The sequence below is a fragment of the Trifolium pratense genome, linkage group LG1 (assembly GCF_020283565.1).
Source record: "Trifolium pratense cultivar HEN17-A07 linkage group LG1, ARS_RC_1.1, whole genome shotgun sequence".
NCBI lineage: Eukaryota > Viridiplantae > Streptophyta > Magnoliopsida > Fabales > Fabaceae > Trifolium > Trifolium pratense.
In genome coordinates, this window is record NC_060059.1 from 2,224,740 (window position 1) to 2,249,441 (window position 24,702).

Consider the following 24,702-nt stretch of genomic DNA (forward strand, 5'->3'; position numbering starts at 1 on the left):
TGCTCTCTTCCCTTACTGACTTAAGCATCGGAGCACCTGCAGGTACAACCCCCCCCTCCGTGGACCATCTGCTCGGACCTGCTGCCTACCACCTGCTCAACGGACTTCCAGCTGGCCTTCTACCTGTTCTGATCAACAGTTAAGATCAGTGGCGCCGACTGTGGGGAACTGAGTTCTCCCCTTCTTTATTTCGAACAAGAAAACTAAAGAGCAAAACCAATCAATCACTTCTTCATCATGGCCAGTTCATCTCATTTCAACAATGACGTTGAGGACGCTGCTCCTCCACCTTCTCCCCGCCTGTCTCCTGCTCTCATCACTGACCTTCAGGCCCTCCCCGAGTCAGACCCTAGAGACGGGCAGGAAACTTCCTGGACTTCTGAGGATGGCGACTTGGTCGTCTTGACTGAGAAGCAGGCAGGGAAGCGTCCCCAATCCGAGCAGGGCAAATCAGCAGAGACCGACTTGTCCGCTGCTTCAGTTACCAATGCTGAACTAGCAACACTCATAGCTGCCCTGAAATAAACCACCGAAGCTCTCCAAGGCCAGAATCGCCGAATGGACGAGCAGAATCTGAGACTCGATCGCTTGGAAAGGAATCAGCGATTCTCAAGGAACAACTCTCCCCCGAGGAGAACTCCTACTTCTCAATCCCCTCCTCGTCAAGAAACTGTCAGACAACGACGACCTGCCCTCGAGAGGATTGAGCAACCTGGCAAGAAAAGAGACCATGTCTCCCCTCCCCGCGAGGGTATATCTTCTCCAAATGTGAAAAAAGGAAAAATTGTGGACCGAACACCTCCTCGTCATCGTTCTCCCCAGGGACTCAGCTTGATGACCAAACAAGGGCAGCCAGTAAGCCGCAGCCATCACACTGACCAATTCTCCAGGAGCCCTACTCCTAACCGTGAGGGCTCACCTCCCCTAAACTCACAAGAGAGCGACGAGGAGGATCCCCGCTGCCCTTTATCTCACGACATCCTTCAAGCACCCGTTCCAAAGGGATTTGAGCGACCACCTGCTCTCCCAGCTTATGATGGACTTACTGACCCAGATGAACACATCGCATCAGTCAATGCTACCCTGAACTTCTTAAGGGTCAGCGGAGCAATTAGATGCAGAATCTTCCCAACTACACTAAGAAAGGGAGCTATGGCCTGGTACCACAGCCTAGCTCCTCGCTCCGTTATCTCATGGATGGATCTGACCGACCAATTCTGCAGGCACTTCACTGCTTCCCGCAAGCAACCAAAGACTGAGGCAGTCCTGGACGCCATCTTCCAAGCTGATAATGAATCTCTCCGCAGTTTCATAGAGAGGTTCAACAGAGAAGCCGTCCAGGTAGAAACAACTGATGACATGAAGAAGTACCTGCTACAAAGGGGCCTTAGGCCAAACAGTGACTTTGCAAGAGCCGTGGGAATTGAAAAACCGCGCACCTTTAGCGACCTCCTCCTTAAATCTCAAGCCTACATCCAATATGAGGAGCAACAAGCTGCAGATGCTGCCCGTTATGGGCGAGCAGGAAACAACCAGCCTGCTCCTCGTTCAAATGCTGAACAGTCCAGCCGAGGAGGAGGAAGACGAAGAGGCGAAAAGCCTAGAGAGCCCCGTGGACCTCCCAGCACATTCAGCAACTATACTCCCCTTAGTAAAACTCGGGAAGAAATTTGGAAAGAGTGCAACTCAGCTGAGTTCACTAAAGCAGGAATTAAATTTCCAAGACAACAACCCTCAAAGCCTGGCCAAGACAAGAGCAAATACTGCAAGTACCACAAAGGCTACGGCCATCTGACTGACGACTGCATCCAATTGAAAGACGCCATTGAAATTTTGATTAGAAATGGGCAAATCAAACAATACGTCAATAGGGGCAATGCTCCCCGGGCAGAAGCTGCTGAGACCAGCAACACCGAAGAAGCTGCACCAGGAAAATCCGGGCACAAGCCAGTTGCCCTTGCCATCTCCAGACCTGAAGACTTCTTTGTCCCTGACTACTTGGACGACACCTATGTTGCTCCCACACTGAACAAATGGGACGCACTTGCCCAAGCTATGGTTATCTCTGGTGGAGGTTTTGACAAACAAACTGTGGGATCCATCAAGAGAAAATTTGAAGAATTGATAGATGGCTCCTCCAACCTGAATGCAACTTTGGATAAACCGAAAGGGCAATCAAAGCCCTTAGCCTTCTATATGGAAGAGCTGCCCGGTGGAACTGCAAACTCCCAGATACCCCTGCTCATCAGAGTGGACATGGCAAATATGGACGTCCGCAAGGTACTGGTCGACCAAGGAAGCTCCTGTGATATCATGTATTCCCAACTTTTCAAGACTCTGCAACTAGATGAGACCTACCTCACTCCTTACTTTGGATCTGATCTCTCCGGATTTAATGGAGCAACAACTAAGCCATGGGGCTATGTAGACCTGCTAGTCACCGTTGGCTCTGAAGAAACTTCAAAAACCATCAAAGTGAAATTCCTGGTAGTAGACTGCCCTTCTCTCTACCAGTGCATCCTGGGCCGGACAGCTATTGTTGACTTAATGGCTGTCCCTTCAACTGCCCACCTCAAGATGAAGTATTATACTCATAAACGCCAAGTTGCGACACTGCATGGAGACATTGAAGCTGCAAGGAGAGTCTTCAATGCCTCCTCCAAAGGAAATGAATATATCGGGCAGCTCCCCGAGTCCAAGAAGTCCAAGGCAACAACTTCCCTGCCCTTGCCAGAAATCAGCTCCATCGACCTCGACAGCCGCTTTTCCAAACAGGAAAACAAGGATGAGAAGAAGCTCCGCAAAGAGAAGAAGGAAGACGACGAGACAAGCCAAGAGCACCGTCATCCAGTTCCAGACGGGGAGTTCGAGCTGATGCCCTTCGGAGAAGACCCGAGCAGGGCAGTGAAGATTGGGACTGGGCTCCCCGAACTTGCTAGGAAGCAGCTTGAAGCCTGCTTGAAGGAAAATGCTGATCTGTTCGCCTGGCACGCTTCCGAGATGCCCGGCTTGGACCCCAACGTAGCATGTCACCAGCTGACTATTGATCCTACTGCACTTCCCATTGTACAACGTAGGCGTAGGCAGTCTCCTGAGAAATCGGAGGCTGCAGAAAAATGTGTAAAAGACCTCTTAGAGGCAAATTTCATTTCGGAGGCCAGGTATACAACCTGGCTGTCCAACGTTGTACTCGTCAAAAAATCTAATGGAAAGTGGAGGATGTGTTGTGACTATACCGATCTTAACAGGGCTTGCCCTAAAGACTCTTATCCCTTACCTTGCATTGATAGACTTGTTGATAATTCTTCTGGCTTTAAATTATTGTCTTTTATGGATGCTTATTCAGGTTATAACCAAATTCCAATGGCAGTGGCAGATAGAGAAAAAACAGCTTTCATGACTGAGTCGGGCAACTATTACTACAACGTAATGCCCTTCGGTCTCAAAAATGCAGGAGCCACATACCAGCGAATGATGAACAAAGTCTTCCGAGGACAAATAGGAGACATGCTCGAGGTATACATGGACGACATGATCGTAAAATCCCCCGAGGAACTCGACCATATCGTGCACCTTCGAAAAGTGTTCGAGCAGGCCAGGAAATACAACATGAGATTTAATCCAGAGAAGTGCACCTTCGGGGTCCGAGCAGGGAAATTCCTGGGGTTTTACCTAACCGAGCGAGGAATTGAAGCCAACCCTGACAAGTGCAGAGCTTTTGCCGAGCTCCCCACTCCGAGCGATAAGAAGTCCATACAAACTCTTAATGGAATGCTGACATCGCTTTCCAGATTTGTATCCAAATCAGCACAACATGCACTTCCCTTTTTCAAATTACTAAAGAAAGAAGCAGTCTTCGAATGGACAGAGGAGTGCGAGCAAGCTCTCCAACATTTGAAAAAGGCCTTATCAGAGCCACCTGTCCTCTCACGACCAAATGACGAGGAGGTATTATACCTGTACCTTTCCGTCGCCTCAGAGGCTGTAAGTGCAGCTCTTATTCGTGAGACAAACGAGGGGCAGAAACCAGTATACTTTACGAGCAAAGCCTTGTAGGGTCCTGAACTAAGATACCAACAAATTGAAAAAATAGCCCTTGCATTAGTTTATGCTGCGAGGAGACTAAGACATTATTTCTTGGCTCATACAATTGTGGTCCGAACAGACCAACCAATCAAATCTTTGCTTGGCCGACCAGATATGGCGGGCAGGATGCTCAAATGGTCCCTCGAACTCTCAGAATTCGACATTCGTTACGAAAGCAGAAAAGCTCTAAAAGCCCAAGTCCTAGCTGACTTCGTCGCAGAGATGACGAGCTCCTCCCCTACAGTGGACGGAGCAGATAAATGGACAATCTTTGTGGACGGAGCATCAAGCGCCACAGGAGCAGGTGCAGGCATCATTCTTGAAAATGAGAATGGCTTACTAATCGAGGTGTCCCTAGCACTATCCTTCCCAACTTCAAACAACCAAGCAGAATATGAAGCATTCCTCGCTGGACTACGTTTGGCCGAGGACGTACAAGCCAAGGAGATAAAAATCTACACAGATTCGCAACTGGTCGCCTCACAGGTACTAGGAGAGTACCAGACCAAGAATGATAACCTCTCTGAATATCTAGTGTTAGTAAATTTAATATATTATGTATCAATTTTTTTTTTAAAAAAAAAAAAACAAACTTTTTTTTGAAAGCTTAAGATACAAAGAAGTTTAGTAAAAAAAAAATACAATAAAAAGATTTAAAATAAAGAGGGTATAATAGACAAAATATAACATAAATTATAAAAAAGACAAGTAATTTAAAAAAATAAAATTTTCTAAAAAGTCAAGTAATTTGAAACGGATGAAGTAATTGATTGGTGATGTTATCTTAAAATCCTATTGAATACGACATTGAAACAAATTTATTGAATACTAACAAGAGCTGTTTATATATTCTCATCGGTTACGTTATTTTTATTCCCGAATTATATGTTCTTGTTGTATTTTTGTAGGACCTATTACTTCACATTCCCTTCATAAACAAGCCATTGCCACAACTGATGCTAATGTCAATGCGAAACCCGAACCACGGTGTGGCAAATAGACAAAAACCAATGAAGCGCAAAGAAGGCAATAATAGTAGCAACGAGCCTCCTCCTTCACGAACTGCTTCTCCAACCTTGTTCATGTTAATCTCGAACCATCGGATGCTTCTCCACCGTATATGGTGATTTAGATTCCTCTTGGGTAACTATGAGAGTCGTCTACATAACAATTTTGGAATTAGACGCAATCAAGATCTAAGAAATATAGTAAATATTAGAGAATGCTCATGCACATCAACATACTATGTTCAATTTAGTTTTATGTCATTCTTGAGGCACCCTCCCTCCTACAGTGTTGTTTCTGATTCTAGAAACTGTTGAAACTCGTGTAAAAACAAGTAAAATTGATAAAACCACAAGTGTATGATTCACTATATACAATATATCCAATTGCCTTGAATAGATTTTATCTTTTGCAACAATGATCCGTGTCATATATTTGATCCTTGATTCGATCTTCGAGTGATGCGTATTAAAAAATTCTTGTTGAAAGAGATTAATCCCTTAAATGAAATTGGCCGATGTATGCAAGCTTGCTTAATTTAAAACAAAATAAAACAAAAAACTATTATTTTTTTTACGGAAGATATCAAGTTATACACATAGTATGTAGGTATTAAATCAATAATAACATTTTTGCACGTTATTCATTTACCAGTGTCCAGTTAAACTTTGGTTGAACTTGTATCTGTTTGTCTTTCTGAATAGTAATTTTTTTAAAAAAAAATAAGGATTAATTATAATTTTAATCCTCTTATTTTCACTCACTTATAAAATTGGTGTCTCAATGTTATTCTTTTGAAGGTCGCTCAAATAGTTGTCTCCTCACCAAGTGTATCTCCTTTTGAAAGGAAAGATTATAAATCAAGTGTATCCAAATTAGGTTTGCATCATGCGCATTGTGACATGGCATTTTATGGCTTCTGGTCAATATCGCTCGTAGGATCTACTTGGTTTACCATTTTTGTGTTCATTTTCAATTTCACTACTATTTATAAAATGCCACGCTACTTTTACTTTGTTTCTTCTTTAACTAATTGTTTTCAACATTTCATGTTTTTCAAAAAAGAAAGTTGTTTTCAACCTTTTCGGTATAAATGTCCTCGTTAAATTAATTTAGTTGATAAGAACGTAGCATTATATAGTATGTAGGAGCTGAGTACAAACATAACATCGCAAATCAAATACTACCTCCATTCTTAAACATAAGATCTCATTAACTAAATCGAAGGAATTAATAAAATGATTATAATAATAAATTTATTGACGGTGAATGTTGTTTTTAAGTTTATCCTTCAAAAGAGTTAAAATTCAAAAAAGACTTATAAAAATTTTCTATCACAATTTTTGGTCCCTACTTTTTATTCAATTCGTGCAAAAATTTAAATTTTTTTAACAATAGATGAATTAAATATTAATTTTTTTTTGGTTTTTTGCACATGAAAATTCATAAATAATTTATCTTATGTTAAAAAGTTCTAAATTTTTATCGGAGATGTTCTTATATTGTAAACATGGATACAAAAAACTATTTAAAAATGTGAAAGTATATTTGATTAAAAGTAAGACCAAAAGTTGTAACAGAAAAAAATTTCAAAGACCAAAAAATGCAAAAAAATAAATAAATAAATAAAAAATTTAGAGACTAAAAACGATATTTTCGAAAACTATAGGAATCATTTACTTATTTAACCCTAATAACCCTAATAGCAAAAACATTGAAAATTAAAGACAAACATTTTTTCCACCAGCAACAAGCATTGGAAATTCACACATGCATTAACAGATAGAGGAAGATAAAGAGGTTAAGTGTAGAGGCACATAGAAACAGATCATTTTATGCTAATTTTCACATGACAAATTTCGCACAACATTGTCATGTGAAAACTCTCATCATAGACATTTACAAATTGGTGAAAATCTCCAGTGAGAGAATCCGTTCCTGCAAGTGTGTGTTGAAAAGGAATAATCCAATCAACTTCCTATACTAAATTTGGGTCTGATTCTACAAGGGTGTCTTTATTTTGAACCATAAAATCTTTAAAAGGGTAAAAAAAATAAAAATAAATGAAAGCTTTGACCCAAGGTGGAAAGGAGAGCTCTTTTGGCAGCCAATCTCAACCACTATAACAAGTATACTTGCTAACATATCTTGTAAAAAAAACAGCATCTAGAATAATCACTAACCAATAGCACAGACCTCATGATTCGACTGGAGAAAGGAATGATTGGATACCAAAAACGATGAAAAGAATTCCACCCGAGAGTCCAACCTGCCAAATATTGAGTACAACATTTTAAATGAGATACAGTAAAGCCGAATTGCACACTACAACCTAGAAAGATTTGCCTCTTCATTATTCCATCAAGTTTTACCTCATTTATTTTTCATTTACTTTCTGTTAGTATAAAATTAATTTTGAAATTACTTGGAATTGGATGTGTGAGGGCTTTTTAGGAAGCGAAATGTTGAATTAAAAAATGTAAAGAAGGAAAAAGCGACAAAACATATGGACAACTTGTGACGTAAATATAAAAAATAATAATATTATTACCACTTTTTCAGATATCTGAGAAGCTAAACTCTTCCCTCCAATAACAGCAGCAGTAGTACACAATGCTTGCCCCCTGAAAAGAACCAACTAATCATTCCAGTTCTCTACTGAGAAATTTATAGGACCTTAGGCATGGGACACATATTACATATATATGCCTCCAAACAAACACTAAACACAAACATGCATGCAAAATTCCAGCGAAAAATTAATGAAGAAACATCAGTTGATTCTAGAATGCAGGCAAAAGAAATAAGTAGTCAAAACTTACAAAATCCCTCCGAGAACCACGCCGAACGGGTTTTCATCTGCTGCTAAACCTATGGTAGCCAGCTGAACAAAAAAAGGTTATGCTTAATAAAGTAACGACTGATGAAACATAAGCTCCAATAATGGCCTATGCAAGAAAAGGAAGGAAAAAATGTTTTCTAACTATGCTCACCTGGCTCTTGTCACCCCATTCACCAAAAAAAGTGATAGAAAATGCCTGAAGAATGAATATGAAAAGGAATCAAATTTGACCTAGTTCAGCATTAAGTTAAATATTGTATGGAAATACTATTAATTTAGTACCTGTAACAAGATGGGAGAGAAAAACTGAGATAAAAATGGCCGTTTATGTTTTTTTGCTGCATCATCAACCTGGAAAATAGGACAAATAACGTGTATACGGTCTTAGAAAATGAATATACAGCATACGAGAATCTTTTTTTACATTTGAATTGTTTATTTATTCAAAATATGTAGAAAATTCTTATTCTTGGCCGTGAATCAGAAGTAGTGCAATTAAAGATTTTGGTAATAAAGCTTTCCCTGCAAGACTTTTAGTGCCATATTCAAAGTATGAACAAGTTTCAGCAATTTATTCGTAACAGAGATATTAATAATCTCACTCTTTGATTTTTTTTTCTTAGTAGTTCTAAGGATTTTCTAAGGATCTCTTAACGATTTGGTAATTGATATCACATGAACTAAACAAATATTTTATATTATATGACCATGCATGGTCTTAAGGGACTGGCATAAACTTTCAATACATGTTCAGATCAAAAGACTGGACACGAAGGAAGACAGAAAGAATGCAACAAAAATTTAATCAGACAAATATTATTTACCTTATTGCTATCTTTTGTAGCTCCATTTTTAGCTTTCCAATCTTTGTCCTAATCACAATACAAGAGTGTTGTCAAGAATATAAAAATTGACTTAACATGAGAAATCAAATAAAGATGAAAAACCAACCAATTGAGCTTCGACTTCAGCTAATTCCTCTGATTCCCTGTCCATCAAATGAATTCATAACGAATGAGTACTTAGATGACAACTGGTGTTCATTAGAAATGCATAATCAGGTTGATATGAAGGATAGTAAATCATCACCCTTCTTCAAATATAGCCTCTTTCAAGGACCAAAGTCCAAACCCCAAGAACAAGATCGTCGTAATGTGATGAGTCCAGTTACGAGAGAGCTGCATCATAGCATGAAAATCACTAAGGGAAGAAATCAAAGTAAAAAAAAAAAAAGATAATGCAGCCAAACAAGAGTTAGACAACACCTATGATCATATATTCATATGCATTCATCATGAACATCTTATCTCAATATATGCATAATCACTAAGGGAATAAACAAACAACAATGATAATTCTGAAGTTAAACTCGCTATAAAGAACGCTCACCAGATTTGGAGCAGCCCAACCAACAAGAACAGATAGAATTGTCATCACCTATGATTGGAAATTTTACAAGGAACCATGAGAAAGAATCAAATCAAAATATCACAACTTAAAAAACAAAGTTAATGAAACTGAAAAAAGGGAGAAGGGACAAAACTCTTACTATCAAAGCCGCGAGGCATCCCGATAAGACAAGGCGTCGTGGGTTTCGCATAGCCAGTATCTTCAAATATAAACATCAATATATGGAAACAGTCAAACTTTTAATTTTTACTCTCAAAACAACAAAAACAAATATTACTAACTCTCCCTTAATTTTTAGGAACTATGCAATCAACCAATCAAGTACTAATAATAGACAACACACCTAATAACATTTAAAATTCAAACTCACTTCATCAAATAACACTTCAAACACAGTAGAGCCATGAGTACTTTTTATAATCAATTGAATGGAATCATAGCTGAATACTGTTTTCACAAATTCATAATTAAATAACTTGAATACTTGTTCTTTAAAAAAAAATGAATACTTATTCAATTTATTGGTCAAATTGCAGCAAGTGACACACGATAGAAATTTAATTTTAAATAAATAAATAAATAATTGTGATATCTGAGGTAGTTTGAGGTGAGGAAATAATTATAGAATGGAATTGTTGAATAAACAAACTAACCGCAGCTGCGAAGAAAGTCTTATCACCGATCTCAGAGAGAATGGTCATGGCAAGTGACTTTGTAAAACCCTAATTATTATTATTATTAAATAAGAATAAGATTAGCGTTGACGAAGAAGTAACAAATGAAAAATTGAGATGAAAATGAATGCGAGAGAAAATACCTGAACGATTGAACTCATATTTGCAGAACGAAGGAATCAATCAGAGAGATAGAGAGAGAGAGAGAGAGAGAGAGAGAGAGAGAGAGAGAGAGAGTTGTTATTGTTTGTTCTCTTCTTCTTCTCTCTGTTTGAATGTGAATTGTTGTTACCAGTTTGAGTTAAGGGTTGGAGACTGAATTGATATGATTATGAATGAAATAGACGGATATACGGTGCGCGCGTGCAACTGCGTGTGCTTATTTTATTTTATTTTACTAATAAACAAATATTGTTTGGATCAGAATTCAGAGTATAGGATTCAATTCCCTTTCATGGAATCTGGATAAATTTAAGCATCAAACAAAACAAATACTATTGCTTCTCTATTTAAGATCATTTTCGAATCTAATGCCTTAATCACCTTCTCATTATTTCTAACTTTTTTAATTACTCCCCTTCCTCACTAACATCTCATTTTATTTTTTTCAAGTTGTTTATAAAGTTTTTCACAAAAATTTTCGTCAGCTTAGCTCAGTTGATAAGGACATCGCACTATATGTGTAGAGCTCAGGTTCGAGCCCGGGACAATCCACTTATTCAATCATCTACTCCCTCCGATCTTATATACAAGAGGAAACTTACTTTTTAGATTCATTAAGAATCTAATGTATTTAGACCATATTATAGATTAGATACATTAGATTTTTTTTTTGTTTACATTGAGCTAGGGATCGAACTCAGGACATATAGCGTACTACTCAGACCCCTCACCACTAGACCAAACCTAGTGGCTTGATACATTAGATTTTTAATGAATCTAAAAAGTAACATTTATCTTATATATAGGAATGAAGGGAGTAATTTATTCACTAAGCCGCTAGGTTTGATTTAATGGTGATGGGTTCGGGACTTTGGATAGTACACTATAGGTCATTGTTTCGATTCACAGCTCATTGTAAATAAAAAAAAATTAATTTATTCGCTATAAACTAAAAACTAGCTGGTTTATAAGTTATTCGCTATAAGCACATCCACTATAACAGCTATTCGCTATTTTTTTATCAAACAAAATCTAAGTACTCGCTCTGTCCTAAAATATAAGCAAAAGGTGATCAACTAATGTATTTGGTCCAAACTTTTAACCAAATACATTAAGTTTCTTTAACTCTTTGGTTATATTTTAGACATACTTTTTAGCTATCAAGTTAAATTTTTAAGCTTCTAATATATTGCATGGTCACCATTCTTTTAATTATCATTTCTTCCAATCGGACCTCGACCAACTATATGGTAGGAAAAAAACAATAAGAGATATTTCAACATAAAGTATGGTGGGTGAAAAGCCATTTTTATTTGATATTATGAGTCGGTTTGATGACAAAATATAATTATTGGACATAACATACATGACAGTACAAGACAAAATAATATAAGAAAAAAGTTTAAGGTGTTGAACAAATTTTTTCTTTTTACGATGTTTGGTGGACAAAAGATTATTTTGGTATTTTAGACAACTTGTGCAGAGGACAAAAAGTTGTCTCGTGATTCAGTAGGGACAAAAATTTAAGTTTTTGTCCAGTCCATTGACCCCCAGTTTGTCCCAGAAACAATTTTGATATCAAATACAGTACAACTGAAATTATCATGTTCAGTCACTTATTTTTTAGCAAATATAGAAAATAAAGCGATAGCCTTTTAACGTTTATAAAGTGAAACTTTATGTTTCTTTTGTATATTTTATATAAGTAAAGAAAACTTAAACAAGGAAAATACGATGAAGAGAATAATGTTGGGATGGTGGAGTATCCAATTGACAAGCAGTAACTATATGGTGTGAGGTTTTAATTTACCAATTCTGTGGCACATAAAAAGTATTATTGGATAATATATACTCACACTGCTACCATCTTTAATTGATTCCTTTTTAGTGGATGAGTGAGTATAGTAATTTTCAAGCTATCATATTGAATCAATAAACATTAACGGTACTGTTTTTAGAGTTTTGGAAAACTGACAAATCAAGCAACTTCCTCATCTATATATATAATTCCTAGATAGTTCTCCTACTATCCATCTTAACCCTAATCCACATCACCCATTTACATCCAATTAAATCACACAATAATGCCACATCACTTCCTTATATTATATCATTTTCATCTCTATTTTTTTTTCCACATCACTTCCTTATATGCAGTGGCGGAGCCAGGATTTTTTTTTTGGGTGGGCCGCTAAAAAATTATAACATATAAAGTTGATCACTCGAGAGAAAATGCCATAAGTTTGGCTCCCTTAAAAAAAGTTGGTCATTCAAAAATTAAAGTGCATATCTTAAAATAATTTAGTATACCATGTGACTCAAAATAATTAAGTTTGAACTAATACTTGCATGAAAACACAATGAAAATGATTTTGCATATTAAAAAAAAAAACAATGAAAATGATTTTTTTAAAAAACAAAACAGATAAATTAAAAAATGGAGTCAGTAGGACTTGAACCCGAGCTTCACTCCTAAAATCACCAGCTTTAACCACTCGGCCAACTACACTTTCATGATACTTTGTCGCGTTTATTAATATATATAGCGTATCCTTATAATTTTACATATGTATATGGGTATTTAAGTAATTTCCAATTTTTGGGGGTGGGCCATGGCCCTGCTTGGCCACCCCCTAGCTCCGCTACTGCTTATATTATATCATTCTCATCTCTATTTTTTTTGTTTTTATATTATATCAATCTCATAATAAATAATAAAGAATTATGATTCTCCAATTATCCAAAAATTGATGTCACAAGATGTTACAATTTTTTACATTATTATTGAATTATACCTCTCCAATTATCCAAAAATTGATGTCACAAGATGTTACACTTTTCTACATTATTATAATATTTCTTAGTGACAATGAAGATGAACATAGTTGGATTCTCTTTCAACATTTATCCCATTTAAATGTCAACCGTTTTCATAGAAACAACAAAGAGTTTATAATTTAGTCACACAAAAAAATACGAAGAGTGTATATATTATTGACTTAATTACATTATAATTTTAGAGAAGAGTGAAGGTTATGCAAAAAGTTAGGTTATGAAATTGAAATATATAATAATCATTATCATTATCATATTTCATTCAATTTTAGTGTGTCGCCTATGCGTTGCACTATTGCATTGGCTGGCGCACCCCACAAAAAAATAAAAATATTTCATTCAATTTTGATGGTCTGTACTCATTCTCTATAAGTGATAAGTACATCACTTTTATATTATTATTATTATTATTATTATTATTATTATTATTATTATTATAATTTTCATTTTATAATACTTATTGTTACAATTTATACGAATAATTTTTCAACATTATAATATAAAATATCACATAACACCTGTGCATCGCACGGGTGTGGGACTAGTTGAACGATAAATGTTAAATAATACTTAGTACTGCATATTTTCAATGCATTTTAACGTTAGCTACCAGTACTGTTGAAAATAATAAACATTAGCTAGCCTCCCAGTCCAAAAAAAAAAGAACCTATTATTATTATATTGAGGAATTTATGTGATCTTAACTAACTAGTTAAATAAATGATAGAGAATAATTTTGATGTATTGTGAATGTATGTTTTACATCCTAATCAGTAAATCAATCACTAACTAAAAGTCATAAAAATGTATGTTTTAATTTGTATTGTAGATAATAGTTCATACAATAAAGATAAATATGCGACTAAATTCACACTATTCATATTGATAGTATAAATTTCTCAACAAGTATAATTTTTTATTTTTTAATGACTCTTTCATTTTTATCTTCAAGAATGCAATGAATTTTATAAGATTAAGAAGACTAATTACTATAATTAACTAAAAAATTCATTATATATGACACATTTTATTTTTTTATTTTAAAAAGTGTATCATAAAATCACATCACACCGGTAAACTACGCACGTACGCAACACATAGATTCATGTTGTAGTTGGATTATTAATATTTAATACTCCATCAAGGAAGGATATAACCAAGAAGAAACAATCATTTATGACCTTTCATTTCGGTGGAAAAATAACAGGTACCGGGCTTTGAGAAATTGTTAATTACTTGCTTGTCTCTTCACAAAAGTCAGAGTGTGGTTAAAAAATCAGGTGGATTAAAATACAATAGCAAATGGACAAATCACTTTACAGATTAGTTAGAATACTACTTTACTCTAAAATAAAATATGGTGTTTGGCTTTGAGCAAGACAGCGACCTTATTGTTAGCTAACAATTCTTTATATTTTAAGGGTGACTTTTTTATTCTTATGTTGATTCGGCCTTTTGTGGGAGGGTTGTGAATTGTGATCTTATCAAGTGGTGGTCGGTGTCGAGCATGTCATGTCACGAGTGAAGTTGGTTATGAGATGAGAGTACTTGCAAATATTAGGTTAGAAATTGTTACATGAATCCTTCTTGAGTCTTGAGGACACACGCACACATATGGCGTGAAACCTTGATCATTGATGAGGAGGAAATGATCAAGGAATACTCATCAATTACAGAAGAGAATCAAGACAATTGAAGTCTTGATTTAATGAGCAAATGAATACAGTGGGAAGAATATGTCTGTTAGGATCTCAGTTGCAGATCTCATAGTGGGCATGGACCTTGGCCCAACCTAAATCAAGGAACACTATTCATTGTTAGGCCGGTAGGTCAATGCTTTTAAGGGAGGGGTATTGGAGAACTTCTAAAGTGCCTCCTAGATTTTCCAAAATATTTCTCATGCACTTTAACTAGCGAACCTTATAAAAATATTTTCATAGGGGGTGAAGAAATGGTGAGGAGGACAAAAATATTAGATTTTATGTATTTTTTTTCATATTTTGCGCCCCCACTACTGCGATTTTTCAGATTTTTGCCCCCTTTAGTACTCACTACTTAAGTAGTAACGAGGTATTTTTGGATTTTTTGAAGATGCGCGAGAAAAGTTGGGGGGCGTGAAAAGAAATTCTCAAGTATTATTCGTTGTTAGGCCCATTATTGTATTTTTTTTTTCAAAGTTGAAATTATTGTTGGCTTTTCTCCTAAGAGTGATTCTTCAAGATACAACCATCACAATGGATGGTAAAATAAAATAAAATCACAAGAGATGAATATATGTAGCAAATGAGTATCGTATAACTAGTAATTGTTTTTGAGAAACATGGTATAAGTAGGAATAACATTTCCATTAAATCCCACTCACGTTAATCTCAATAAAAATTTAAATTGCTCAAAATATTAGGGATAATATAGGCTAACTAGGTTAATTTCCCCTCACAAAATTCAATATACAAATAAACACACATGAAATTTCGAGCAAAACAAATCAAAATCATTAAATCAAACTTAACCAATTATATAGTGCTTGTTCCAAATTCGATATCCAAGTAAACTCAAGCACACATGCAACAAGATCGAGTTGGTAAAGAATAAAAAATTCTCTTCCCTTTTTTATTCATTTTAATGTACTATATATAGTGTTTCTTCTTTATTGGGCTTGAGCCAATGTTCGCCAATATGTCCAGCCCAATATTTATGGACCAAACGAGCCCATTTTAAGGGTTCATCTTCTCCCTTTAAACTCTAATAGACAAAATCGTCTCTTTCACATCTTAATAATTTGAACGTCAGAGTGTTCACATGTACCCCTGATATCAACTGTTGTTACTCGACATGCTCGTAGTCGGCCACCTCTTTATGATTAGGTAATATTAACGCTAATAATGGATAATAACTTAAGAGACAACATTTCAAACAAAAACATACTTGTGACTTAACATAATTTCATGTAATAACCTTAGATGTAATTCCGGTTGAATCCTATTGTATTCTTGAAGTGGACTTTTTTAAGCAATTATTAGATAATTCATGAAATAATTAGATCGAAACTATTTTGCTATATGAGTACCGTCTTTGTCTCTTTGATCCAACGACTCTAGAAGTGTTGCACTATGTACAATGCCACATTAATTCAATCCAGCAAGATAAAGGTGGAGTTATTAATATTACAAGCCTCCTTTTTAGTTTTCTCTATACAAAAAGAGATTAGTGGCCAGATAAAAAAGAAACAAAATAATGATGCAAAATTTGAGAAAGAATGGTGTGAGACTGAATACTTAATTATAAAGGAATCAATAATACTCCTATTTGCACCACAAAATGCAAAGGCTATGACACCAAAGAAAGCAAGAATGTAAAGAGCTCAACACATTATTATGCTAATAAACTACACCAATCATCAAACATCACATATCCAAAGTACACTAATCCAAAACCTCACTCTTTATCCCTTTGCTTTAATAATCATTATCTTCCCTAGTGAGCTTGTCATGAATTAATCACCCTATACCTTATTTTCATCAACACATATAAACCCAACTCCTCCAAATCCTATCCACATCCACTCATTTCACTTCAATTCAACAATGGGTCTTCAATTTTTCAACTTAATCCTCTTCATCTTATGGGCTTCACCATTGGCACATTCTAGAAACATACCCCACAATGCCAAAACTACACTACTCAATGTTGCTGATTCCATTCAAAAAACACACCAAGTTCTCAACTTCAACCAAAACAACCTTAAACAACAACAACAACATAAGAGTTATGTTTCTTCTTTATCATCGTCATCAACACTCTCTCTACAACTACATTCAAGAGCATCCATTCATAAATCTTCACATGCTGACTATAAGTCACTAACATTATCCAGACTCGACCGTGACTCAGCCCGAGTCAAATTCATAGTGACTCAGTTAGATCCAAATTTCAATGCAGAGAAACTTTCTGGTCCCATTATCTCCGGAACGAGTCAAGGTAGCGGCGAGTACTTTTCCCGACTCGGAATCGGTGAGCCACCGAGTCAAGCTTACATGGTGCTTGACACTGGTAGTGACATAAGCTGGGTACAATGCGCACCCTGCGCCGATTGTTATCGCCAAGCCGATCCAATTTTCGAGCCGACTTCATCAGCTTCTTACACGCCGCTAACTTGTGAAGCCAATCAATGCAAATCGCTAGACCTATCTCAGTGCCATAACGGTAACTGTCTCTACGAAGTTTCCTACGGTGACGGCTCTTACACCGTAGGTGACTTCGTTACGGAGACGGTTACAATCGGCGCGACTTCAGTTCAGAATATAGCCATCGGCTGCGGTCATAATAACGAAGGTTTGTTCGTTGGTGCAGCCGGCTTACTCGGCTTAGGTGGCGGCCCACTTTCTTTTCCGGCTCAGCTTAATACGACGTCGTTTTCATATTGTCTAGTAGATCGTGATTCTGATTTGGTTTCAACCCTAGAGTTTGACTCACCGTTTTCTCGTAACGCCGTTACCGCGCCGTTACGGCGTAATCGTCAATTAGACACGTTTTACTATGTTGGACTCGTTGGGATAAGTGTCGGCGGGGAGTTACTTCCGATTCCGGAGACAAGTTTTCAGGTAGATGCCACCGGAAGTGGAGGGATAATTGTTGATTCCGGCACGGCGGTGACACGGTTGCAGAGTGACGTGTATGACATTGTTCGTGATGCGTTCGTGAATGGAACGAAGGATTTACCGGAGACGAATGGTGTTTCGTTGTTTGATACTTGCTATGACCTGTCGGCGAAGACAAGTGTGGAGGTTCCGACGGTGGCGTTTCATTTTGGGGAAGGGAAAGTTTTGGTGATGCCGGCGAAGAATTACCTGGTACCGGTTGATTCGGTGGGGACATTTTGTTTTGCATTTGCTCCAACGACGTCGTCTTTGTCGATAATTGGGAATATTCAACAGCAAGGGACACGTGTCAGTTTTGATATTGGAAACTCGCTAATTGGATTTACTCCTAACAGTTGTTAATTGATTGGTTAGAATGTAACCGTTACATAGGATACGATGTGTTAATGTTTTTTCACGTGTTAGTTAATGAATGGGGGGGGGGTCCATTTGGACAAAGGTTGCAATGTTGATATGCATGAGCATGACCACCTGAATGGAGTCTCTTTAGTAAATTAAGTGGCTGTTTGTCAGTTTGGGGTTATCATTGTAGTCCCTCTCTGCCTGCCATATATTTTTAATTAATTCTTAGTATTTATAAATTTAATTAAATTTTAACCATTCCAAATTTTTAGTTATGAACAAGGATTAGAGTTTATGGGGTACTTTGCTTCAATCCTATTCAATATGGTGAATTTTTCGGTACGTATATTATGCGGATATGTACTGATGTATTTGTTAAAATGATTGATTCTGATTGATTTACAACTAGTATTTACTGATTTTTCTATATTAAATATTATTTGTGTATCAATCACAATTATTCACCTAAACCATGTATCGATACATATCCACATTGAGAATATCCGGCAATAGTAAGTAAGCTTTGACATTGTGCTCTACTAAACTTTGTCCATGTATAATTGAATGCATAAATCCAAATGCCAGCAATATTTTGTTGTATGTTGTGTACTCTGTTATTATTCTTAGCAAGTTTTGTTTTTAATGCAAAAGAAAATTTTGTTAAATTAAATATATTAAGCACAAACTGTGCCAAGGAAAATACAGATCATAAACATGACCAACTCAATTAGTACATTACAAATATTTACATGATTAGGAAATACTAAAGCCATATATCTCCCACTTCAAGTATGCCCCCTACCCTACCTTATATACAACAGAATGGCCCAGCTAAATGCTACCAAATGAGGGAAAGAAACAAAGTGGCCAACTCCAAAGAAGGACAAAATAAAGTCTGGAATCAAACTAAACAATTTAATGAATTTATGAACAAATTGATTAACTTCCCTCAAAATATATTCTCTTCTGTCCATAACATGCCTCTATAAGGTAGTAAAAGTTTAACTTTGCAAATTCCCAGAAGAATACCAAATACCAAATACCAATCATCTTGTCATAGTCCGCAGATCGTTGATTATGACAATCTTGTTGGGCTAGTTATGATTTGCATCCGTGGTTTGCCGCGACATTATAACTCTCTTTAGTTCCTCGAACATATCATGCTTCCTCGTCAAAAATGACATATGATCGACAACAATTTCATCAAAACAGATTGTGTTTCCTTTCCAACAAGAACCCATGTGGTCGACGATATTTCTACCAAAACTGTTTCACAATGCTCGACGCATTTCCACAACACTAGAACAGGCATGCTCGATGTACATTCACCTAGTCTCTAAGACAATGTCTTTTCCATACGTCCTCAACGATACAAAGACTCGACGCGCATATATAATATTATGTTTTTTATCAATTGAGTTATGTTCACGGATACAATACTACATTCTATCAACCGAGCTATGTTTACAAAGTAATGATATTTTGACATTAATTTTTTGACAACATAGTGGACAACTTATGTATAAAGAAGTAATCTTATAATAAAATAATAAAAAACTGCTGCAAGATAAAAGTGTAATCCATCCATTTTCTATTGTCAAAATTGTTGTCCAAAATTTGTTGTTAGAATATGATTACTCATGTTCACCGAGACTCAATTAAACTAATTTTATTTTTTTTTTGAATTAAATTTAACAATTAAGAAGAGTAGTTGAAAATGTGAGTCAAATTTTGAAAAGGTCAAAACGAAAAGGACGGTTTATGTGGGAAATTACCGCGCACGCCACAGTATCTTATTTTCTTGTCTTGTTCCGTTACAGACAAACACTATTTGCATCTTTTTGCCGTTTACTTTCAGTTTTCTCTTCATATTTTTTCACAAGCTTCCCATTTTGCATGTCTCTTTCATACTTCAATTTTTACAATTAGTCAATTAACGCTACTATTATTCATTTATCATATCATTATTCATTAGCAATAAACTAATCCTCCACCACCCTACCATAACCATAACCATAACCCATTGACCTTCTCTTCTCTAACCTTGGTACTCACGTTTTCCTTCATTCTCCATATTCTAATTCCTCTCTACTATTCTACGTACATTCGCACTATGCTTATCCATTCCCACTCATCATGAATTCTCCAACTTCCTCTTCTTCTTCCTCCGACTTCGTTTCTATAGCCAACACCGATCAGGTACCCTACTTTCTTTCTTTTCAATTCTAATTATCATTTTCACTATTTTTCTTCATCTGGGTACCCTACAATTTATCTAAATTTTTTGTTTCCATCATTTTATTTGGACATTCATATACTCTAATGGCAAAAGACTCAATTTTGATTTTGTTTTTCTGGGTGTACCCTTGTTTTTATGTGTGGAAATCAAATGTTTTTCCTCCTTATCACTCCACTGTGTGTACCCTTATATGGCAAAAGACTATCAATTTTTGTGATCATTTTATTTGAATTTGATTCATTTGGGGTGCCCCCAATTTCCCTTTAATGGCAAAAAAGTTATCTTTTTTTTTTTCATTGAACTTGTTTAAGAACTACAAACTTTAGTATAATTAGTATTTTAATGTTTTTCTCCCTTATCACTCCACTAGTTGTACCCTTGTTACTCTTTATATGGCAAAAGACTCAATTTTTTGTGATAATTTAAACTGGTTTTGATTCTTTTGGGGTGCCCCAATTTCCCTTTAATTGAAAAAGATGTTTTTTAACCAATCGTTACTTGGTCCAGTGGTGGTTAGCGCGGAAGAGGGTTGGAACCACTTGATGCTAGAACTGACTCCCGAACCAGATTAGGCAGTCGAGTGGGCTTCATACCGGTGGTGGAAACAAAAAAAAAATGTTTTTGTTTTCATTGTTGTCATTGACTTTGTTTTACTTAGTCTGTTGAAGAGTCAGAAATGAAGTCAAAGTTTTAAATTTGGTTTTTTTTTACTGTGATAGAGTGCAGCCCGGAGTAGGAGAAGCGGCACCGGCAGTGAAGTGGCGGCGGTGGAACAATCGCGCCGGTGGCATGATGTTTTCTGGTTAGGAATATTTTTGATCCATTTGATTGGACTGGGATTCCTTCTAGGGGTTCTTGGTCTCAATAGGTTTGAGAAAGAGAATAGACTTAACATTGATAAGTATACCCCTGGTATTTCTCGGAATGAGGCCGGGTTGACTGAGACTTACTGGCCACTCTATGCTGTTGCTGGTGGAATTGGGACTTTCCTCGGATGGACTTGGATGTTGTTGTTGGGTTCCCAAGCTACTCAAATGATGAAGGTTTCTGTTCACATCTTGGCCACTTATCTGGCTGTCATCAGCGTTTTGTGTTTCTGGACAGCCCAGATTTTCTGGGGGGTTGCTTTTGCTGTTGGAGCTGTTCTTCAGTTCTTGTATGTTATATCTGTCATCGATAGGTATTGTCCTGAAATCATACTTTATATGTTGTCATTTGTGTTCGATTATAGTTGTTTTTCCTATTAAAAAGTTGTTCATTTTATAAAGCAATTGTCCCCGAATGTGTTAGTGTGAATAATAGTAGTATTCCGGTTGGTGTTTTGTATTAAATTTCTCGATTGTTCATGATTTTTGCATAGCAGCCAAGAAATATCAAATTGCAATATATTCAATAATGTACTAATGTATCAACCGTTAAAAAAAAAATAAAAATAATGTACTAATGATCTGTTGTTGATACAAGTTTAGTTTTCTTTTAAGACAGTGAAGTGGTTCAGTATGTACTTTAAATGAAAGTGCTATGGTGTATATATTTTATGACAATGTCACGGCTGTGACTCACAATGCATACTTTGCTATGTTATAAATGCCGTAGTTCAAATATATTATGTCATTTTCTTTTCCCTCCAATCCTAGAAGTTTTATTAGTCTCCCGTCCATGGAAATGTAAATGAACAGCTTAGTTTAGTCTTTTAAGTTTTATCCCACTCAATGCATATTTTCCATGTATTGTAGATCAATGTTGCAGGTACCTAATTTTTGTAGTTTGGTTTCTTGAGCTGTTTCTTTTTTTTCTGAGTCTTTAAGGTGGTTCCTCATATCTTCTTTTCTTTTCCAGACTTCCATTTACGATGTTGGTTCTGCAAAAAGCTGTGAAGATGGTCTGGAATCTTCCTGAGGTGATGAGAGTGTCATATGCATTTATGTTTGCTGTGCTTTTATGGATGGCCTTATGGTCATTTGGAGCAGCAGGTGTTGTGGCTTCAAACTTGAGTGATGGGGGACGCTGGTGGCTTCTTGTGGTGAGGTGGCAAGTGTTGCTCTTCATTCCATGTGTTCTATTTCAGACCAGTTACGCAAGTAGATTATTTAAGCTGTCCTCGCCTGATTACACTGTTATTACATTTCATGCTTGCAGGTTTTCTCTGTAAGCTTATTTTGGACAGGTGCAGTGCTCTGCAATACTGTGCATGTAATAGTGTCTGGAATGGTGTTTCTTGTTCTTTTCCATGGTGGTAGAGAGGCAGCTTCAATTCCCGCTAACTCCTTAATGAAATCATTACAATATGCTTTAACAACATCTTTTGGTAGCATTTGTTATGGATCATTGTTCACTGCTGCTATTAGGACGCTGCGATGGGAGGTAACCAATAATTTGCTTCTGCAACAAGTTAAAGCTCATTTCTTTTTCTTTTATAACATATTGATTTTTCTTTCAGATACGCGGACTTCGGTCAAAGATCGGCAACAATGAGTGTTTGCTTTGCTGTGTTGATTTCGTTTTCCATCTTGTGGAGACTCTTGTTCGATTTTTTAACAAATATGCCTACGTTCAGGTACACTTCCGTGTCCATGTCATTAACCAGATTGTTGATTTTCATTTAGTGTATCTATTGGTGATACTGATTACTGAGAAGCACTAATATATAAGAATGTGTGGCGTGACTTGTGAGGTTCTTTGCAGCACCATATTTGGTTTCAGCCATTTTTCACTTTATATGTATTCTTCACTCCATATTATAGCTTCTGTCACATGATTTGCAATAAGACACTATCATATTGCATGATCCATGTCATTAGGAAACTTACCCTAACAATCACATGGTTAATGATAATGTGATGTGACTAACAGATTGCTGTTAATGGTAAAAGTTTTAACAATTCGGCTAGAGATGCATGGGAGTTATTCCAGTCAACTGGGGTTGAGGCACTTGTGGCATATGATTGTTCAGGTGCTGTCCTGCTAATGGGCACCGTATTTGGTGGACTGATAACTGGAACTTGCGCCGGTGTATGGGCATGGGTTAAATGGAGTGACAGGGTTATTATGATTGGCTCCACATCCATGCTCATGGGTATGGTTTTGGTAAGTTCCAAATTACCTTCTTTAAGTTAGTTAAGCTGCGTTGTTTCAAAAAAAAAAAAAAGTTAGTTAAGCTGCGTTGAATGTCATCTTTTTCGTTTAACTGCAAGTGAAATCATTAATTTGAAATCACTAAACTCACTCCATGTTACTCATTAATTAGCTTTCGGCTATTAATTTAAATTGGACAGTCGAGATTGGTATTGCGCATGGAGGAAATCCAGTTTTGTGAACATGGCATGAATGAAATATGTAATTTTGTTTTCAGGTTGGATTGGCAATGGTTGTGGTGGAGAGTGCTGTTACATCGATATATATTTGCTATGCAGAAGACCCTTTATTGATTCAGAGATGGGATGCTGATTTTTTCAACCAGATGTCCGAGACACTACATCATCGACTTCAATACAGGAGTGCTCGACCAAGGGACTACCGATTCCATGATGACCCCATACGAGAAAACACCTCTATTTGAGGAATTACATGCATTGGTTTCTTTTGTTGTGCAACTGTTTATTTATCCATTGTGTGGATCATATCTATAGCATATTTGCATATTAATTTGATGTTAAATTAATAGGAATAGGAAAAGGTTTCTGGTGGTGGTGTAATCAGCAATGTAGGAAAAGGTTTCTGGTGGTGGTGAAAAGGGACGAGTACTACAAAAATTGTACAGTTTCTTTTATTTTTGACAAAATATAAAAGCATAGTTACGTTAATAAGATGGATTTCAAATTTCCAATACCATAATTAACATTTCTTTTGAAAATAACTTGTATGTTTTGATTTGTACCAAAACAAATATATTTGTGTTTTGATGCATTATTATCGTTAAAAAGTTGTATTTATATATTTTTAAATTTTAATGATGAGTTATTATATATAAGAAATTACTCAACAACATTTAGATGAAATGATAAGAGATTTCTTCAAGTTTAATCAGTTGTCTCTTATCTGACAAATCAGTTGTCTTACTCTAGAATCTAGTGTATAAATATTACTCTTCATTCTTACATTTGCATAATTTATCCTCCTCTCCTCTATTATCTCAACTATCTTCTCGTCGGATTTTTCATTTTAAAAGTTCATGATTAAACAACTTCATAGTCCATTGTTAATTAATCAAAACTGGTCATATCGTTTTCATTTGATGATAAGGTGTGAAGATATTACTATGTTGGTCAACGAGGAATTGTTGAGTCATGATAATTGAGAATGTTGTGATTGATCAAATGAATGCGCTTTTAAAATTGCAACACAAATGAGATTTTCCATGTGGTGGGGAGGGAGGGGAAAGAAATTTAGAAAATTTAGAAGTGACAAAATACTTCGAGTTGGGCCCAAAAACCCTAATTAAATTTGAAA

The 24,702-nt window shown here is 36.2% G+C and overlaps 3 protein-coding genes across 4 annotated transcripts; 2 read left to right on the forward strand and 1 right to left on the reverse strand.

Moving 5' to 3' along the window:
• Positions 1–6,812: 6,812 nt before the first annotated feature.
• On the reverse strand, positions 6,813–10,517 carry LOC123900011 (GDT1-like protein 5). Its single transcript, XM_045951298.1, has 13 exons — positions 10,255–10,517; positions 10,161–10,224; positions 9,997–10,065; positions 9,483–9,542; positions 9,323–9,370; positions 9,023–9,111; positions 8,885–8,921; positions 8,758–8,805; positions 8,216–8,284; positions 8,085–8,129; positions 7,914–7,975; positions 7,643–7,715; positions 6,813–7,360 (listed from the first exon to the last, which is right to left on the reverse strand). The coding sequence occupies exons 2-13, from the start codon at positions 10,176–10,178 to the stop codon at positions 7,289–7,291; spliced, it is 690 nt and encodes a 229-aa protein (XP_045807254.1). The 5' UTR covers positions 10,179–10,224; positions 10,255–10,517; the 3' UTR covers positions 6,813–7,288.
• A 5,668-nt stretch (positions 10,518–16,185) lies between these two features.
• LOC123900017 (protein ASPARTIC PROTEASE IN GUARD CELL 1) lies at positions 16,186–18,272 on the forward strand. The gene has a single exon (XM_045951309.1). It carries the CDS (start codon positions 16,599–16,601, stop codon positions 18,012–18,014), a length of 1,416 nt encoding a protein of 471 aa, XP_045807265.1. The 5' UTR covers positions 16,186–16,598; the 3' UTR covers positions 18,015–18,272.
• A 1,698-nt stretch (positions 18,273–19,970) lies between these two features.
• On the forward strand, positions 19,971–24,059 carry LOC123900026 (CTL-like protein DDB_G0274487). 2 transcript variants are annotated; one of them, XM_045951330.1, is made up of 8 exons: positions 19,980–20,213; positions 20,761–20,851; positions 20,973–21,433; positions 22,093–22,276; positions 22,393–22,617; positions 22,694–22,810; positions 23,107–23,340; positions 23,606–24,059. In XM_045951330.1, exons 3-8 carry the CDS (start codon positions 21,258–21,260, stop codon positions 23,810–23,812), a joined length of 1,143 nt encoding a protein of 380 aa, XP_045807286.1. In that variant the 5' UTR covers positions 19,980–20,213; positions 20,761–20,851; positions 20,973–21,257; the 3' UTR covers positions 23,813–24,059. The 2 variants fall into 2 exon arrangements, with proteins under 2 accessions (XP_045807278.1, XP_045807286.1); XM_045951322.1 differs by lacking the exon at positions 20,761–20,851 and having other exon boundaries at positions 19,971–20,213.
• The last annotated feature ends 643 nt before the right edge of the window (positions 24,060–24,702 follow it).

Coding starts and splice junctions, on each gene's coding strand:
- LOC123900017 (XM_045951309.1), top strand. CDS start 16,599: ATGGGTCTTCAATTTTTCAACTTAATCCTCTTCATCTTATGGGCTTCA.
- LOC123900011 (XM_045951298.1), bottom strand. Junction 9,543..9,996: donor AGACTTTCTTCGCAGCTGCG/GTTAGTTTGTTT, acceptor TTATATTTGAAG/ATACTGGCTATGCGAAACCC. Junction 9,371..9,482: donor GATGCCTCGCGGCTTTGATA/GTAAGAGTTTTG, acceptor TTCCAATCATAG/GTGATGACAATTCTATCTGT.
- LOC123900026 (XM_045951322.1), top strand. CDS start 20,151: ATGAATTCTCCAACTTCCTCTTCTTCTTCCTCCGACTTCGTTTCTATA. Junction 22,618..22,693: donor TTAGGACGCTGCGATGGGAG/GTAACCAATAAT, acceptor TTTTTCTTTCAG/ATACGCGGACTTCGGTCAAA. Junction 23,341..23,605: donor TGCTCATGGGTATGGTTTTG/GTAAGTTCCAAA, acceptor TTTTGTTTTCAG/GTTGGATTGGCAATGGTTGT.